The following is a 17488-nucleotide window of genomic DNA, read 5'->3' as shown; positions in this document are numbered from 1 at the left end:
TCGAGCAAATCGACGATCAACGGGAGGGCCTTTACTTTACTTTACTTTTAATAATATAATAAATGCAAAGTTTCGACTACCCAATTAAAAGGAAGACTAGTAAAATCTCAAGCTTTCCTCCATTTTTTTTGGTTTGCTTTGGGGCCACACCTGACACTCAGGCAGGGCTTACTCCTGCCTCTGTGTTCTGAAGTAACTCCTGGTGGGTTCAGGGGAACAAATGGGGTATTGGGGATCAAACCTGGATCAGCCTCATACAAGGCAAATAAGTGCCCTGCCCACTGTACTATCTCTCAAGCCCTCAACCTCTTATTTGTTCAGCAAAGCTTCCTGGAGCCCAAAACAAAGAAAGTGAAAATGAGCATAAAAAAAGTGAGTTGGGAAAATGTATTTTGCCTATTGTTTATTTTCACTGACTTTTAATAAACCCAACATCTTAAATTTTTTTGTGCTTTAAAAAGAAATCTCCAAATACCAGCCTTTGCTATTTGGCACTTTATTTTTTTTTTAATGGTGGGAAAGGGAAAAGAGGGGTTTGGGTCACACCCTGTGGTGCTCAGGAGTGACCCCTGGCACCATACACCCAGCAGGTGAGCTGCAGCGAGACCAATAAGAGCCTTAACCGCTGCATTCTCTCTCCAGCTCCTACAGTGGCACTTGGAATAATAAAAGCATTTCATCTACCCATAACAAAAAAGGAAATAAAGGATGAAGAGATGACTCCTCACAAGGAAAGACAAGGACAATTCTGGGAAACTAAGTGAGCTTGAAATCTGTAGCAGATAGCCCTGGCTTCTCGGATGAAAGTGGCAAAGCAAGGACACAAGGGACAGGCGGCGGAGGAAGGTGGCAGCAGGCACTCCCTGAAGCAGGTGATGTCACTGGCACAGGCGGGGGGCTCTGTGGCTTCACAGCCTGCTGACACGGCTGCCTGTGCAGAGTCTGGCACACGAGAAACACTTTTAAGTGTTGTGTCTATTTTTTAACCCATTGCTTTTTATGAAAGCATTAACCCAAGTTGAAATTAGCGGCCGTGCGTACAGAGTGGAGACTGTCATCCTCTGGTTCTACTGAAGCATCTGGAGAGCTTTCAGGATCCTCAGAGCTGAGGACCAGACCACACCAGCAGCAGCCATCTCTGGGGAGACAGCTCAAAGGGCTGGGCGCACACTCTGCGTGCTGGAGGGCTGGGTTTGACCCCGCACCACAAGGTACCCCTAATACCACTGAGATAGATCCCTGCACACTTAGCCAAGAGCAGCAACGCCCCCCCCAAGAAAAGGGGGGAGAATAACAACTCCAAGAGTCCCTACCATAGAGGACACGCAGAGATGCCACTGGAAAGCCTCAGTGCATGTAGCAGCGAACTAGACACTCTGACACTGTATTAATGGTTCCCTGGAGGCAGACAGATAGGCAGGGCAATGACAGAGAAAATGGCTAGTGAGAAGGAACAGTCATATAATTTATTTGCAACAAATGTACTGCTTTCTAATTCTTTATTCAGAAGGCTTATGCCAATATGGCAAACAAATTCAAAGAGAAGTTTTTAAGATTTGCGAGTATGTTTTAAAAGTTTAAGACTATAAAAGCCATTTCATAAAAAAAAAAAAGATTTGATAATGAATTACAAAAGGATATATAGCATTTTAGAAATGCCACCACGAATGAGACAGTCAAATTAACACAGATACAAAAGCAGAAGTATTTTGTCAGGAGCTCAGTTGTTTAACCCAGTAGGTAAACACTCTGATTTCCGATCCATTTGGCAGTGTGGGGCTTCTATTTTCATATGCCCTCCCTTCCTGGTACACGAAAACAAGTGATTAAGTACTTCGTGTGCAAAGAGCATGAGTCATTCATTCCAAGGGCTCAGAGTGATGGCACACTCCCTCAGCCCAAAAAACAGCCTAGGTTTTGCACAACTTCCAAAGTTTAGAGGCAGTTTCACTTGTGTCTTGGAAAGAATTTAAAAAGCAGTGCCAGGGGCTGGAGCGATAGCACAGCGGGTAGGGCATTTGCCTTGCACGCAGCCAACATGGCTGACACAGGTTCAATTCCCAGCATTCCATATGGTCCCCCGAGCACCGCCAGGAGCAATTCCTGAGTGCATGAGCCAGGAGTAACCCCTGAGCATCGCCGGGTGTGACCCAAAAAAGCAAAAAAAAAAAAAAAAAACCCACAAAAAAAAATAAAAAGCAGTGCCAGGGTATGCATATATAATCGGACCCAAGCTTCATTTCCCACTAAAAACAAAGGATACCATTGGCTCTGAAAGACCAACATCAAAGCCAAACAGATGAGGAAGAGAAAAGGTTTCGGATATTAGCTTATCAGGCTCCCATTCAAACTTTAATTAGGCCAGGAAAAGAGAAAATGAAATAATTTTATTTACATGGTATTGATCTTGGAATTGCAAAGATATACTTCGATATACTTCACTTTGAAAACTCTCTAATGGTAATTATTTTCCAGGATCAGCAAGTTGAAGAGCTAATACAGGGGCAGGGAGATAGTTCTAAAGGTGGGGCTGCATGATTTGCAAGCTACTGCCTCCCGTTCAATCCCTGGCACAACATATCCCTCAGTCTTCCCCATCCCCAAACTCTGCTGGGAGTAGCCCCCAGGCACTGGAACAAAAACCAAAAAGGAAAAAAAAAGAGACATAATACAATGTGGAAGTGCTAGCAGTAGGTGGTTTCCCAGTGGGAACACCAACTCATTTTCAGTACATGAGAGCTTTATAAAATACCAGGACCGGGCCCTACACCTCAGAGTCTGACTCAATTAGGGTGGGGTCCTAGCACAGCTATTCTGAAAATGTCTCCCGGGTGATTCTGGTGTTCAGCCAGGATGAGAATTATGGGACTCGTTGATTATAGGTTATGGGCGGAACCTGCATATGCAATTTCATTGGAGCTTCTCAGTCTGACTCAAAGACAATGTACTGAGCTGTGTACAAGTTGAAACTCTAAAGTACCAAAAAGGTCTCAGAGTGAGTTGGCATAAAACTAGTCTAAGCTAAAGAAATGTATGTTAAAAGTCGACCCTAAGGATTGCGGCTTGCATGCCTGAGGCTGACAGTTGGATCTCCCGCACCACCCCTCATGACCGGTGTGATCCCGAGTGCTGCCAGATGTGACACTACACACCGCAAGCAATGTCTAATATACTTCATGCTCATGACTTAAAAATCCCCACAATATCCAAACTCAAGACCACCGGATTCTCTATCTGGAGACTGTAAAATCCTGTCATGTCTGGAGGAATATCCAGGAAAATACCCGAAAGAGGACAGTTAAGGAGAAAGACCTAGCTGAAAGTTCGGACAATCGAATTAGGTCCTGAGAAGACCTTATGGAAATGTATAAAAGTAAGAGCTGTGGTTTTTGCAGTAAATTCAGGATACTAGCAGAAAAGGCGCACTGGGAAGACATGGTTTGGGGATAACTGAATGCAGACCAGTTTAAATTACAACTTTCCAAACGCAGAAGCGGCTAAAAATATAACCAGTTCAAACAAGGACTGGATAAACCCTTGGCTAATAAGTTCCTAATAGATCCTTCAAGAAACAAACAGAAAAAAAAAAGAAAAAGAAAAGAGAGAAAGAAAAAGAAATTTACCAATATGCTAGGGTATATCCTTCGCCTTCTGCTTTCCCCCAAACTGCCTTTTGATATAACTTTCAGAAAGGGCACACTAAGGGCTATATCAAAGCATAGGTGAGCTAACATTTGTCTTCTTCAGGTCTCTTAACAGAGATGCATAAAATTAGCACTACTGAACAGTGCAACCCTTCTTCCAGCTGGTATTGAAATAATTCCCTAGCATTCCCTGAAAACTTTTCAAAACTTCCGTACTCTGCCCCATCTAGGACTGTTTGATTGCCGTTCTGCCACCACACGTCTTTCCCCACAGAAAATTCTGCCTTCAAATCTACCAGCAGGTCTAGGTAATTTGCCATTTTAATTGGCCTCCAGTGAAAATCTACTTCCAGACCAAACAGCAGTCCACTGTCCCTTGGGCACAGGTGACAAGGCAATCCAGACTACTTCAGTCTGGTGAGAGGTACTATTCGTTCTCATAAATTTGAGGTTTTGTTTTGAGCACCAATTCCAAACAAAGTCTTCATGCATCCAAAGAGTTATTTTACTTTCCCAAAGAGTTATTTCTGAGAAGACAAGATCAGGTCCAAGGGTCAGGACAAAAGTTCAGGTGGTAATGCATACATGTAACATTCTTAAAAGCCCGAGACTGATCTCCAGCAAGGCGCTCAGAGCACCACCAGGTGTAGCCCTGTGGCAGCTGACTGTACCAGGAACGACACCCGCCCCCACCCCCATCCCCGTTGCACCCCCCCCCCAAAAAAAAAAACCAGAGAAGTACACTAGTTCATAAATTTCTTTCCAGGCTTCCCACAATGACAGAAACATCTATCTAGAGTTGGAAAAATTTCGTAGAATCAAATAAAAGAGCACCTTCTTCCCCCCTTTTATTTTTTAATTAGAAAAATGGATTTTCACCAGGCTGGGGAGGGAACAAACCAGACTTCAAACTTCGAGACCCAGTTCAAATCTCCCACAGAACTGTCTTGTTTTCTTGTGGTGCCAGGGATCAGACCCAAGGCTTCACACATGGCTTTACCACTGAGCCTCATCCTGAGCCCAGAACTATCTTAAAGGACTCTCAAGCATCTGGCTGCGAATCTGCGAGTCTGTGCTTCTCAAATGTTTCTCCCCTCCACCTGCAGCTAGAAGAGAAGCACCTGCTCTTTCTTTAAACGTCCGACAGATAGGCCTTCAATAAACACTGACTGGAATTTTAGACTTAATATAATTTGGGGACGGGAGCGATAGCACAGTGGGTAAGGCGTTTTGCCTTACACGCGGCCGACATGGCCGACCCAGGTTCGATTTCTCCACCCCTCTCAGAGAACCTGGCAAGCTACCAAGTATCCCGCCGGCACGGCAAAGCCTGGCAAGCTCCCCGTGACATATTCAATATGCCAAAAACAGTAACAAGTCTTGAGACGTTACTGGTGCCCACTCAAGCAAATCGATGAACAACAGGACAGGACAGGACATGTAATTTGGAGGGGAAAATGTGTACCCTTAGGCTAGAAGGAAGATAGGCTGCTTCTGAGAAAGGTTTGAGGGGTATTAAAAAACATAGCCCTGGGGCCAGAGTGATAGTACAGTGGGTAGGGTAGGGCGTTTGCCTTGCACGCGGCTGACCAGGGTTCGATCCCCGGCATCCCATATGGTCCCCCAAGTACCGCCAGGAGTAATTTCTGAGTGCAAAGCCAGGAGTAACCCCTGAGCATTGCTGGGTGTGACCCAAAAAGAAAAAAAAAAGTTAAAAAAACAGAGCCCTGAAGTCCAAAGTCCAAGTACCCAGAAGCAAAACTAGCCAACTACTATGAGTCTGGAACCCTGCTCTGTTCGCCACTGCAGTTCCAGGGAGCATGACTGAGACAGGACGCTGACAGGGGAGAACATCTCTATCTGTAGTAAAGGCAATGGATCATGGCACCGTGAAGCAGCACTAATATTGCATGTGCAAACAACTAAACTTAGAGGCATTATGGCATGTATAAACTTCCATATTTTAGATATTTAGATATTACTGTGAAATTTCTAGTTTAAGTGTAAAGCTGCTTCAAATAAAGATCAAAAAGAAAGTGAACGTACTTATAAAAATCCCACTATTAAGTTTTTTCACTGTCACTGTCCTCCCGTTGTTCATCGATTTGCTCGAGCGGGCCCAGTATCATTGTGAGACTTGTTACTGTGTTTGGCATATCAAATACGTCACAGGGAGCTTGCCAGGCTTTGCCGTCTTGAAGAGCCCAGCAAGCTACCGAGAGTATCTCGCCAGCACGGCAAAGCCTGGCAAGCTCCCGGTGACGTATTCAATATGCCAAACACAGTAACAAGTCTCTCAATGGAGACGTTACTGGGCCTGCTCGAGCAACTCGATGAACAACGGGAGAACAGTGCAACAGTGCAAGTTTTTTTCACAAATGCAGGATTAAATGTGAAAGAACCTGAAGTTAAAATGAAGGAACACTTGGGGTTGGGGAGATAGCTCCAAGGGCCTTACAGGCAGGCCAGGTGCCAATGTCAAAAGGTCCCCCCAAGCACTGCCAAAAGCAGTTCCCCAAGCACCAAGCTAGGAGTAGCCCCAGCACACACCAAAAAAAGGACCTAAAATTAAGGTAATAAAATAATAAAGAAAAATGAAGAAATGCGACCTACAATCAACCTGCATTTCACTCAGCTAGCCCTGCGGGAGAAAGCGAAGCGAGCGTGCGAGGAGGCTGTTCTGTGAATGAGCCCAGTTCCCTTAAGGGGCTCACAGCAACCCAAATATGAGTCATCCTAATAGTACGAGGGCTTAATTAAGGTACTACCAACATGCGCTATTCAGTATTTACCCTCACTTTAAAAATACTATTCAGGGGCTGGAGTGACAGTATAATGGGGGGTAGGATGTTTGCCTTGCACACAGCTGACCTGGGTTCGATTCCCAGCATCCCATATAGCCACCCAAGCACCACTATGAGTGATTCCTGAGTGCAGAGCCAGGAGTAACCCCTGAGCATCACTGGATATGGTCCCCCCCAAATAAGTAAAGTAAAATAAAGACCCTCCCGTTGTTCATCGATTTGCTCGAGCGGGCCCAGTAACGTCTCCATTGGAGATTTTGTTGTTACTGTGTCTGGCATATTGAATTCGTCACGGGGAGCTTGCCAGGCTGTGCCGCGCGGGCGAGATACTCTCGGTAGCTTGCCGGGCTCTCCGAGAGGGGCGGAGGAACCGAACTTGGGTCGGTCATGTTGGCTGTGTGCAAGGCAAACGCCCTACCGCTGTGCTATAAATAAATAAATAAAAATACTATTTATACATGATTTCTTAATGTATTTGCCACTAAGTGTAATCAAAGAAAACTACGGGGGCCAAGAGAAGAAGCAGCACTGGAACACATGCTGAATTTGATCCCTGGCACTACACGATCCCCAGAGAAATGGCTAGTGCACCACTGGGCCTGGGCACTCCCAAGCATTGAAAAGTATGAGCCTATTAAAAAGTATGTTACTTCCTTATTTTGCTAAACATATTCTAAAACCAATATCCTTAGTTCAATCAATCATTGTTAATTTACACAGGACTTAATCCACTATTAGTTTATACATGGTTATAACTTAGACTAATTAACAAGTACTTATTTTCTAGAGGTTCTGAGACATTGTACTCAGACTTCAGTTTGCAAGACTGTATTTTTAAAGGCTGTTTTTAAAACAAATGTTAACAGGAACAAATCAATAATTTACAAAAGTAAAGGCCCTCCCGTTGATCGTCGATTTGCTCGAGCGGGCCCAGTAACGTCTCCATTGGAGACTTTGTTGTTACTGTGTCTGGCATATCGAATACTCTCGGTAGCTTGCCGGGCTCTCCGAGAGGGGCGGAGGAATCGAACTCGGGTCGGCCATGTTGGCCGCTTGTAAGGCGAACGCCCTACCCGCTGTGCTATCGCTCCAGCCCCAAATTTACAAAGATACACAGAAATGGCAAAACGTCTTATACAAATGGTAAAAAGTCTTGTACAAAAATCTCAAAAAAAAAACCCAACCCAGCTTGTAAAAATCTAATGCTTAAATTGAAATATACACATACAATAGCCTATGGTTTTAAGAATGGACTGAATCCCAAGAATAGATGACTGGATAAAGAAACTATGGTACATATACATAATGAAATAGCACTCAGCCAGAAAAAAAATTAAAGAATCATAAAGTTTGCTGCCACATGGAAGGTCTAGAGAGTATCTTGCTTAGTGAAGTTAGTCAGAAGGAGAGAGAGCGACAAAGAATGATCTCTCTCATATGCAGGATATAAAGAAACATGATGGTGGAATAACAAATACCCAAAGACAACGGAAACAAAGACATGAGCTCTGGTATTCAGTAGGAAACATGCCTCTTGAGGGGGCTGGGGGTTAGGACAGGGAGGGGAACATTAGACTGGGAGGAGGAAATGCTGAAAGATGGTAAAGTTTTGCTGAAACCCTATCAGTAACAGTGCTGTAAACAACAGTGCAAATGTGTGTATATGTGTGTATATATATATATATTTTTTTTTTCTTTGGTACAAAAACATATATAGCCTCAAAGACTGGTGGGAGGAAGGCAAAATGGGAGGGAGGCCAACAGAGTGGGGGTGGGGCACTGGTGAAGGGAAGTGAACAGTGGTGAAGGGATCAACGTTGTAAAATTATATTCCTGAAACAGCCATAAATAACTTTATATTTTCATAGTAACTAAAAAAATTATATTTTTTAAAAGGATGGATTAAGTACAGTCCATCTAGTTTCACTTTCTAATATCTATGTGCAAATACATTCATTGATTTTGTAATAAATCAGACAGTGAAATCAGCAACAAGCAACCTTTCATTATTTGCAGAAGGACCAGATGGTGTGGCCGGAGAGATAGTACAGCAGGTAGGGCACTTGCCTTGAACTGGGCCAACCCAGTTTTGATCATTGACATCACGTGTGGTCCCTTGAACACTGCCAGGAGTGATTCCTGGGCATCTCCAGGTGTGGCCCAAAACAAAACAAAACAAAAAAAAGGAGGAGGACCAGTTGGGGATGTTGAAGCCAGCAGATAGGGCATCAGACATTTGCCTTGCATGCAGCCGACCCAGATTCAATCCACTGCATCCATATGATCCCCGAGCACGCCCAGGAGTAATTCCTGAGTACAGGGCCAGGAGAAACCCTGAACATCATCGGTGTGGTTCACCCTCCACAAAAGAAGGACCAGCTAGGGTAGGAGTGGGGAAATATTTGTGGGTCCCATTTATTTTTATTCAAGAAGAGAACAAACTTATTGATCCCACAAACCAAAGAGATTTCCACCTTACCTGAAAAAACTGACTGTGAGAAATGAATAACATGTTTTCGTTGGCAGAGAGGCAACTTAATCTTTACTTCTAAAGGTCTCCAATTAATTCAACAAACCTATGGCTGCCCAAGGCAGAGTTGACCGAAGGTGTTTGCCTTGCACATGGCCAAACTGGTTTCAATCCCCAGCACTCCAGTACCCCATATGGTCCTCCAAACCCCATCAGGAGAGATCCCTAAGCACAGAGCCAGGAGTAAGCCAAGCCCTGAGTACAGCCAGGTATGGCCCAAGAAACAAAACAAAATAAAAATTTAATTAAAAAAAATTTAAAAGCATGACTCCAGCCCTCTCGGCCACCTCCCTGAGGCTAGAATTACCTCCATTCGTCAAGGGAACTTGTCCTGTTGTGGCCAGGCGCTGTGCCCTGAATCTGCATCCCCCTGCTCAGGCTGAGGCAAGCTAGGCAGTCACGACAGGTGACACCTGCAGTGGCACAATGTAGTCAGGCACCCACAAGACCCAGCCAGGGGCTGGACTGATAGCACAGCGGGTAGGGCGTTTGCCTTGCACATGGCCAACCCGGGTTCGAGTCCCAGCATCCCATATGGTCCCCTGAGCACCGCCAGGAGTAATTCCTGAGTGCAGAACCAGGAGTAACCCCTGAGCATCGCTGGATGTGACCCCACCCCAAAAAAAAGACGCAGCCACTGAGCAGCCCCATTTCTAACCTCAAAGCCCTGATGCCACCTTTCCTCTCCAATCAGTTTTGGCTGGTCCTGGCTTCTGCTCACCATGGCCTGGTCAGAACAATAGTATCTAGTAACCAGGGAGTCTAATACCCCCTTTTTGTTTTGTTTAGCTTTGAGGGTCACATCTGGCGTTGCTCAAGAGGTACTCCTGGCGAGGCTCGGGGGAACCATATACGATGCTGAGGACTGAACTGAGATCAGCTGCATAGGAGGCAAAATCCTAACCCGGTACTATCTCTCCAGCCTCATCCCATTCTTGAAGATGGTTTCCCTAAAGACTCTTTTCTCTGGACCAGAGTGATAGTAAGGCAGGTACAGCGCTTGCTTTGCATGTGACCAACCCGGGTTCCATCCCCATATGGTCCCTTGAGCCCACCAGAAGTGATCCCTCAGCGCAATGTCTAGAGTAAGCCCTGAATACTGCCGGGTATGACCTCCTCCCCTTCCCAAAAAGATTCTTTTCTCCTCCAAAAGAAGTGACTTTTTGACTCCCCCTTCCCCTCCTCCCCCACGTGCTCTGAGAAGGTATCTGTGAAATCGGATCTAGAACTCTGGCAAAACTAGACTGGAAAGGATTCAGGTTGCTCATCAGTGACTGAAATAGTTCCCATCCAGTACATATCAATGTTCCTGTTCAAAGATCTCCCCTATATCTATTCCTTCCAAACTGAAGATGGTATAAAAACTCAAGAAGAGAAACCTGATAAACTAACTGGAAAAACTAGCCAGTGGTATAAAACATTTCCCCTAACTGAATGGTTTTTTAAGGAAGGCGTTAGGGCCAGTGTAGGAGCAAAGAACCGATAATCCCATCACTGGCATTTTGATTCAGACTACCATTGACACTTTTGTCAATAGTGAGGCAAACTTGGAGTTGGAGTCACACACGGGATTAGAACCCCAGCTTGCTCTCTTCCTCTGTAAACTTTGACGAATTCTCGAGTGCTTCAGTTTCCCTGACTGGAAATAAGGATAAAAATAAAACTCCCCTGCCTCACTGGAGTGTATACGCAAGTCTCACAATTAAAAGATGTGTGACAACACCCCATCCTGACCCCCCGCCAGCAAGCCCTCAGCTGAGTGTGCGTGAATCCTGGTCACTGCAATAATTACAGCAAAAGGAAGAGAATAAAAAAGAGTTAAATGCCCCCTCCTAAGGTTTCTTGTGAGAAGGAACTAAACCAATGCATAGACAGGATATAGAATTGTGTGTAGATCAGAAAAATGTCCAAATAAAAGCTGTAGCTATCAATTGCTATTAATCTGAGAGAGAGAGAAAATTCAGACTCTTTTTTGCAGAGCACATAGCAAGTGACACCAAACTCTAAATAACTGAATACAGTGACAAATATTATTCCCCAAAAGATATAAATTCTATATGGACTTTAATTTCATAACTAAACTTTCTCATATGACATACTAAAAATCATTTTATTTTAAAAAATTTTAAGGAGAACAGGAACACTTTAATTTTTTTGTAAATTCCAACTGCCAGCTAGTATCATCTCCAAAGAAATGTTCACTGGCATCCATCATTCAGAGCACCAACTCTACAGTCACTTTTATAGGCCGATGAATGTTACCTATGTAGGACAAACTCTTTGCCATCTTTTTGTGGTCACTCAAATAGAATAAAGGTGAATTATATAACAACATTATATCAAAGAGCCACAAAGATTAGTGGAAGGAATTTCTTTTTTTTCCTTTGGTGGGGTGAGGGAACCCTCCTGGGGATGCTCAGCTGAGCTGGACTAGCCAATGCTCAAGCCTGCCAAGTGGTGCTGCTCTGGCCTAGCAGAGCTGGGGTTCACCGGAGCCGTCCCAGCAGTGTCTAGGGCAAAATCAGGGGCACCAGGCATAGAATGCGGGCACTGAGCCTGTAAGACATGAACTCCAGTCCTTTGCGCTATCTCCTCTGCCCTACGAAGGAAATAATTTTAAAAATGAAAAGATAAAGATCATATCACCACTCGCCAAAAGTGAAGTCGGCTATATTCTTTGCTAAGTTTTTTAAATTATTATTCTTTGTTTTGTCTTGTTCTGTTTTGTTTTTTGGGTCACACCCGGAGATGCTCAGGGGTTACTCCTGGCTCATGCACTCAGGAATTACTACTGGCCGTGCTCGGGGGACCATACGGGATGCTGGTAATCGAACCCGGGTCGGCCGCATGCAAGGTAAACGCCCTACCCGCTGTGCTATCACTCCAGCCCCCAAGTCTTTTAAATTATTATTCTCAGCTAGTAGAATGAGCCACATAAGAGACCACCAGACGTTTACACAAAGCTTTATCACTCCCTAGTAGATCATAAAATGAAACTCTGGTCGTTACCTTGAAATAGACATCCGCACCCACCACAAAGCAGTACTATGAATAAATACAGAGTTTTCAGGCTCCTTGGAACAAAAAGGAAATAACAACAACAAAACAATATCTAATCACTGAGCTAAAAATATATTGGGGGGGGGGGATGAAGTTACACTAAAGAAGAAAATAAGGAAATGTTCCTATAAAGATTTGGGCAAAATGTGGTGCTAGACTAAAAAAAGAAAACACAAGTGGAAGTACACCTTTCCCCATATTTATTTCCTCATCCAGCTCAACAGAGATTTTTTTTTTTGCCCCAGTTAGACAGATATTCAAAACAAGGCACAAGCTGAGTAATGAGCATAACACAACAATCTATTTTTTTATAGTACTGTTACTGAGAGAAAATGTGACACATATGATGCAACTAAACTGAAGCAAAAACACGTGCTGTATCCTTAGCACTGGGATGCCCAGGAACACCAATATGTGTGAAATATGGTTCTTGCCCTGGTGATCGCGTTCACTGTCCAGGGGAGAAGAAAGCAAACTCTGATTCCATGATGCAGTGATGACTATAATCACAGAATATACTGAAAGTACACAATACCTAGAAACAAGAGGTGCGGGCAATAATTCTGCCCCAGAGGCTAGAGTATGAATAGAGGGCACCTTAGCTGGGTCTTAACAGAATAAACCAGGTAGGAAAAGAGACAAACAGTATCAAATATTCTAGCTAAGAGATTGATCATTTTTAACACTATAATACTATTTTTTTTTTTTTGCTGTCGAAACCAGAAAAACGACAATACCCAAAGACTTAAAATACTGCCCTATAGAAAATAACTTCCCTGGTCGGTCATCTATTCAACTGAATAACCAGTAAGGAGCTACAGGAGCTGGGACTGAACCCTGGGCTCCAGTCCCATGAAGCACGTGCTCTACTCATAGTCCCCAATATAATATTTTTTATGCCTTATGTTTTTGGTTTTTAGTCCATACTATATCATACTTGGGTCTCATTTCCCTGAGCCTGAAAGAGTCTCCAATGTGGCACTTACTAAAATCTCAGGGCCAGGACGAATGGAGATACTGGTGCCTTGCTTGAGGAAATCGATGAACAACAGGATGACAAACATACGGTGATACAGTCTATATCAAGTAGTGCTCAGGGCTTACTTCTGGCTCCGTGTTCAGGGAATACTCCTGGCAGACTTGGGGAACCACCTGCGGTGGTAGAGATCAAACCCAGGAGCAAGAAAAGTGCCCTAACATACTATAATTAATCTCTCCGGGGCCCCCTTCCCATAAAATATTTTAAATGCCGTCACTATAAACAATAACAAAATTGGTCATAAAACCAGAGGGAAAACATCCAATAAATGTATGAATACAGAGTTCTCAGGTTGTATTAAGAGAATGTTAAATGATTCCATACACAGAAGGTTCTGAAAAGCACTTAAAATGCTGCCACTGAATAACCACTCTTCAGAAAGGATCATGAGCCTGAATGGGATCAACTATTGGGGAAAGTCAAGTGCATTATTTATTTATTTACTGGCTATCCTTAAACACTTGAAGATGCAAAGAGTCTGTAACTTCTGAAACATAATGTTTCTTCGTTCCTCTAGAATTTTGATTCAGTCCCTGGTCTGCTATATTCTAAGAAGTGAGGTAAATAAACTTCACTGTAAAGACTGTGACCATTTTATTCAGGGGGGAAAAAGAAAAACTTTGCCTTCTGCTATGGTATTTGGGCATATAAGCAGTCGTGTAAACCACATGGTTAATCCCAAATCTAGGCCTTGGTTATTGCGTGCACATTCCTCAAAGGCAGAAAAACATCGGAGCAGCCTGAGCTCAGCAGTTTAAAGGCCCTTCCGCTGCACTGAGAGCGAAGTCACCAGTCCACTTTCCAGGAGTCCACTGCCTCCGCTTGGAGGGAAAATGCAGCCACAAGAACAGAAGAACCTCCCTGTGTACAAGAGACAGACACAAACCCAAAAGAATGGCAGGCAAGGCACCTAAAACCCCACCACTCCCGGGACTCTGTGACCAAGCCTCGACCCACGAACACCAGCCAGGGCTTGGCGGGTCCCTGTCCTTCTCAGACTCTCCAAGAGGAAGCCCAGAGAAGCCCGACAAAGGAGAGGGCTGGGTCCACACGATTAACATCTGTCCCCGGGCACTGCCCACCAGCCCGGGCCTCTCTTCGAAACAGGGCAATTCTTGTCTTCTGGGACAGAGACGAAAAACACAGGACAAATGAGCGTGTTTTTCAAGGACTCTCATTGTGTGCAAGAACTAAAAAGCCCGGTCCTTCTTACCTAGGCCATGAGATGCAGGGAAAAAAAAAAAGAAAGAAACGTTTTATGTGCTCTGCTGAGCTGAAGGTGGTCTCAAGTCCAGGCTTGCAGACTCCCAAGAGGGGGGCTCTTCCCAGCGGCTGCAGTGAGGTGGTCTGGGGATGGACGTGGGAGATCAGGAAGAGCCGAGAGAGGAGACAGACTGGAGCTGGGCCGAAATCGCAACGGATCTGAGCCCAGATGAAAGAGCAGCTCCAACATGCAGGAACCTTCTCCACTGTGCATGAACTAGGGCTGCAGAAGCCGCGTCCCGGGCCGGGTGTGCACTCTCGGCTCCTTTCCTCCGAGGCTCCCAGGTCTCTCTTATTCTCCCATCATCATCATCATTATTATTATTATTTTATTTTGGTTTGGGGGGATGACACCCAGCAATGCTCAGGGGTTACACCTGGTGGTGCACGGGTGGGGGGGGGAATCGAACCCGGGTCCGTGCAAGGCCAACGCACTCCCTGCTGTGCTGTGGCCCCCTCCTGTTACATTTCTCGAAGTTGATCTCTTTAAATCACATTTTACTTCACTAGGAAAAGAAGAGGAGGAGGAGGAGCAAGGAAACACGGACAGAGCCGGAGCCCGTAAAGTTTCCCCGGGCCGCTCGGAAACATTCACCTGCCGGGCGCGCGCCGGCGGCGGTGCTAACTCCCTCCCCGCGACCCCGGGCGATTGACCGCGCCTCGGACCCGCACCGGGCCTCGCGCGGGGTGGGGGGCTCGGGCCGGGGCGGACCCGCACGGGCCGAGGAGGGGGGTGGCGGGGGAGCCCGGCGCGACCACCCCGCCCCGCCCGCCCTCCCGCCGCTCCCGGGGCTGGGCCACCCCGCGCGGTCCGGAAACGCTCCCGGGTCTCGGCCGGTCTCGGGGGTGGGGGTGGGGGTGGGGAGTGTCCCGAGCCCCCCCAACTCGCAGCCTCGTGGCCCCCGCGGGCACCCCCGACCCCCCAGTCCGTTCCGCGCCCGCACGGCCAGTCCCCGCGGCCGCCGAGAGTTGGAGCCTCCAACAGTCCGGCCGGACTCGACTCGACGCTCCCCGCCTGGGGGTGGGGGGGGCCTCGAGGGGGTCCCGACTCCGGCCACGGGGTGGGGCGGCGGGAACCCAGGGACCCCCGGATGTGCCCCGCCCCGGGCCCCGGCAGCGCCGCGCTCGAACCCCGAGCCCCCGCCCCGAGCCCGCCGCGGGGCCCTGACAGCGCGGCCGCGCGCCCGCCGCCCGCCGCCCGCCGCGCCTCACCCGGCCGCAGCTGCAGGCCGCCGTCGCGCCGGCTGCACCACAGCGCGCGCTCGCCCCGCTGCAGGATGTAGTGGTCCTTGGCTTGGAAGAGCTCCATGCCGGCCCCCCGCGCCGCGCCGCGCCCGCCGCCCGCCGGAGCCCGCGCCTCAGGAGCGCCGAACAGGGCGGGAGGGCGGCCGCGAGGGAGCGCCCGGGCGGCCGGAGCGCGGCGGGAGCAGGCGCTGAGGAGGCTGAGGCGGCTGGAGCGGCGGCGGCGGCGGCGGCCTCCGAGGCCTCCCCCGCCCGCGCCCGGCGCCGCCCCTGGCCCGGCTCCGCCCCCCGGCGCCGGCCACGCCCCCATCCAGGCCACGCCCCCGGTGTGGGCCCGCCCCATCGCGGGCCACGCCCCTCCTCCTGGCTCCTCCCCCTCCTCCCTCCCTCCCTTCCCTGCCCCTTCCCGCCCTTTCCCGCCGCCTTCTCCCGGCTCCTCCTTTTCTCCTTTTCTCCGCCCCTCCCCCAGCTCACTCCTCCTCCTCCTCCTCCTCCTCCTCCTCCTCCTCCTCCTCCTCCTCCTCCTCCTCCTCCTCCTCCTCCTCCTCCCTCATCCCCTGGCTCCTCCCCCGCCCCGCCGGCCCTCCTTTCCGGGCCGTGGTGACCTCGGCGAGACCCCAGCAGGGCTGAGTCAGCCTGGCCGCCTTCCCTTGGCAGGGGCCGTCGAAGCACTCCTGGGGCCTCCCCTCCCATGCCGGGCATTACCATTCTTTGCATTTTTTTTTTTTACCAATCTTGAGAAAAGGAAATGCCACCCAGGCCATTGTGGTGTGTGTGTGTGTGTGTGTGTGTGTGTGTGTGTGTGTACAAGGTGCAGGTAGCAATTGAGCCATACACAGCTGCGCCGTCTGTGAGTGTACATCTACTAGGTGCATAGAACAATTAAACAATATTACAATGAACAACACGCTGCTGGAAAAATTTGAAATAAATAAATACTGCTGGTGGATCGTGTGTGTGTGTGTGTGTGTGTGTGTACCTCAACTAGCTGCCTATATAACAATGAAAAATACACAGCTGGGTGTATGTGTATGTCAGCCAGATACCTACAACGGTTGAAAATACACAGCTCTGTGTGTGCGTGTATGTGCACAAGAAATGCCTGTGTCGGACCCCTGAAAACACTGGTTGACAATCCTCCAGCACTAGCACTGTGGAGATGGGAGCAAAGTTCAAAGGCTTTGATGTTCCCAATTCAGCGGGATGAACCTGAAGAGACATTACAAAAGAAGTCAGTTTTGGGGTCAGAGCAATAGCACAGTGGATAGGGCATTTGCCTTGCATGTGGCAGACTCAGGTTCGATCCCCAGCATCCCATATAGTCTCTTAAGCACAGAGCCAGAAGTAAATCCTGAGTTCTGTGAAGTGTGCCCACCCCCCCCCGCCGCCCCCAAAAATGTTGTTTTTAATGAAATAGAAGGGGTCTGCTTGGACCCGGTCATATCTTGAACAGAATGGTGCTTGGAAGCGGGTCCTCTGTGTCAGACGGAATGGCTCAGATGATAAGTGAAGTTAATGAACTTTAATTACACTAGGTAGTTTTCTAAATCAGTGAGTCTTTCTACTATCTAACACAGAAGGGAAGAAGGAAAAAGACAAGAGATAGGAAATAAGGAAAGCAAGTAACACTTTCAGTTTCCTGTTTAGATCAAAGTGAAAAGGGCTAAAAAGAAGGAAGGAGTTATGATTCCAGCCCACACAGATATTTCTTCTGGATTTCCAACGCACAGAAAGTTCATAATGACAAAATATCCTGGAGTACCTGGTAAAGAGATGCCTTCTGGGCCACCCAGACATTTCACATAAAGGTCTAGTAAGGAACTGGAGAGAGAACAGCAAGCAGGGAAGGCACTTACCTTGCATCCAGCAGACCTGTGTTCAATCCCCAGCACAGCACGCATATGGT

General features: G+C 47.3%; 1 protein-coding gene across 1 annotated transcript in view; it reads right to left on the bottom strand.

Annotated features, from left to right (window-relative positions):
- Positions 1-15678, bottom strand: part of INPP5F (inositol polyphosphate-5-phosphatase F) — a 71632-nt gene extending 55954 nt beyond the window's left edge. The window contains exon 1 of the mRNA XM_056120482.1: positions 15553-15678. Coding sequence (XP_055976457.1) covers positions 15553-15649 — 97 coding nt within the window. The 5' untranslated portion in view covers positions 15650-15678. The remainder of the gene's footprint in view (positions 1-15552) is intronic.
- Positions 15679-17488: the final 1810 nt, after the last annotated feature.

This window comes from Sorex fumeus, unplaced genomic scaffold (assembly GCF_029834395.1).
Source record: "Sorex fumeus unplaced genomic scaffold, SorFum_2.1 ptg000043l, whole genome shotgun sequence".
Classification (NCBI taxonomy): Eukaryota; Metazoa; Chordata; class Mammalia; order Eulipotyphla; family Soricidae; genus Sorex; species Sorex fumeus.
The sequence above is the reverse complement of the archived record's forward strand: the minus strand, read 5'-3'. Positions and strand labels throughout refer to the sequence as shown.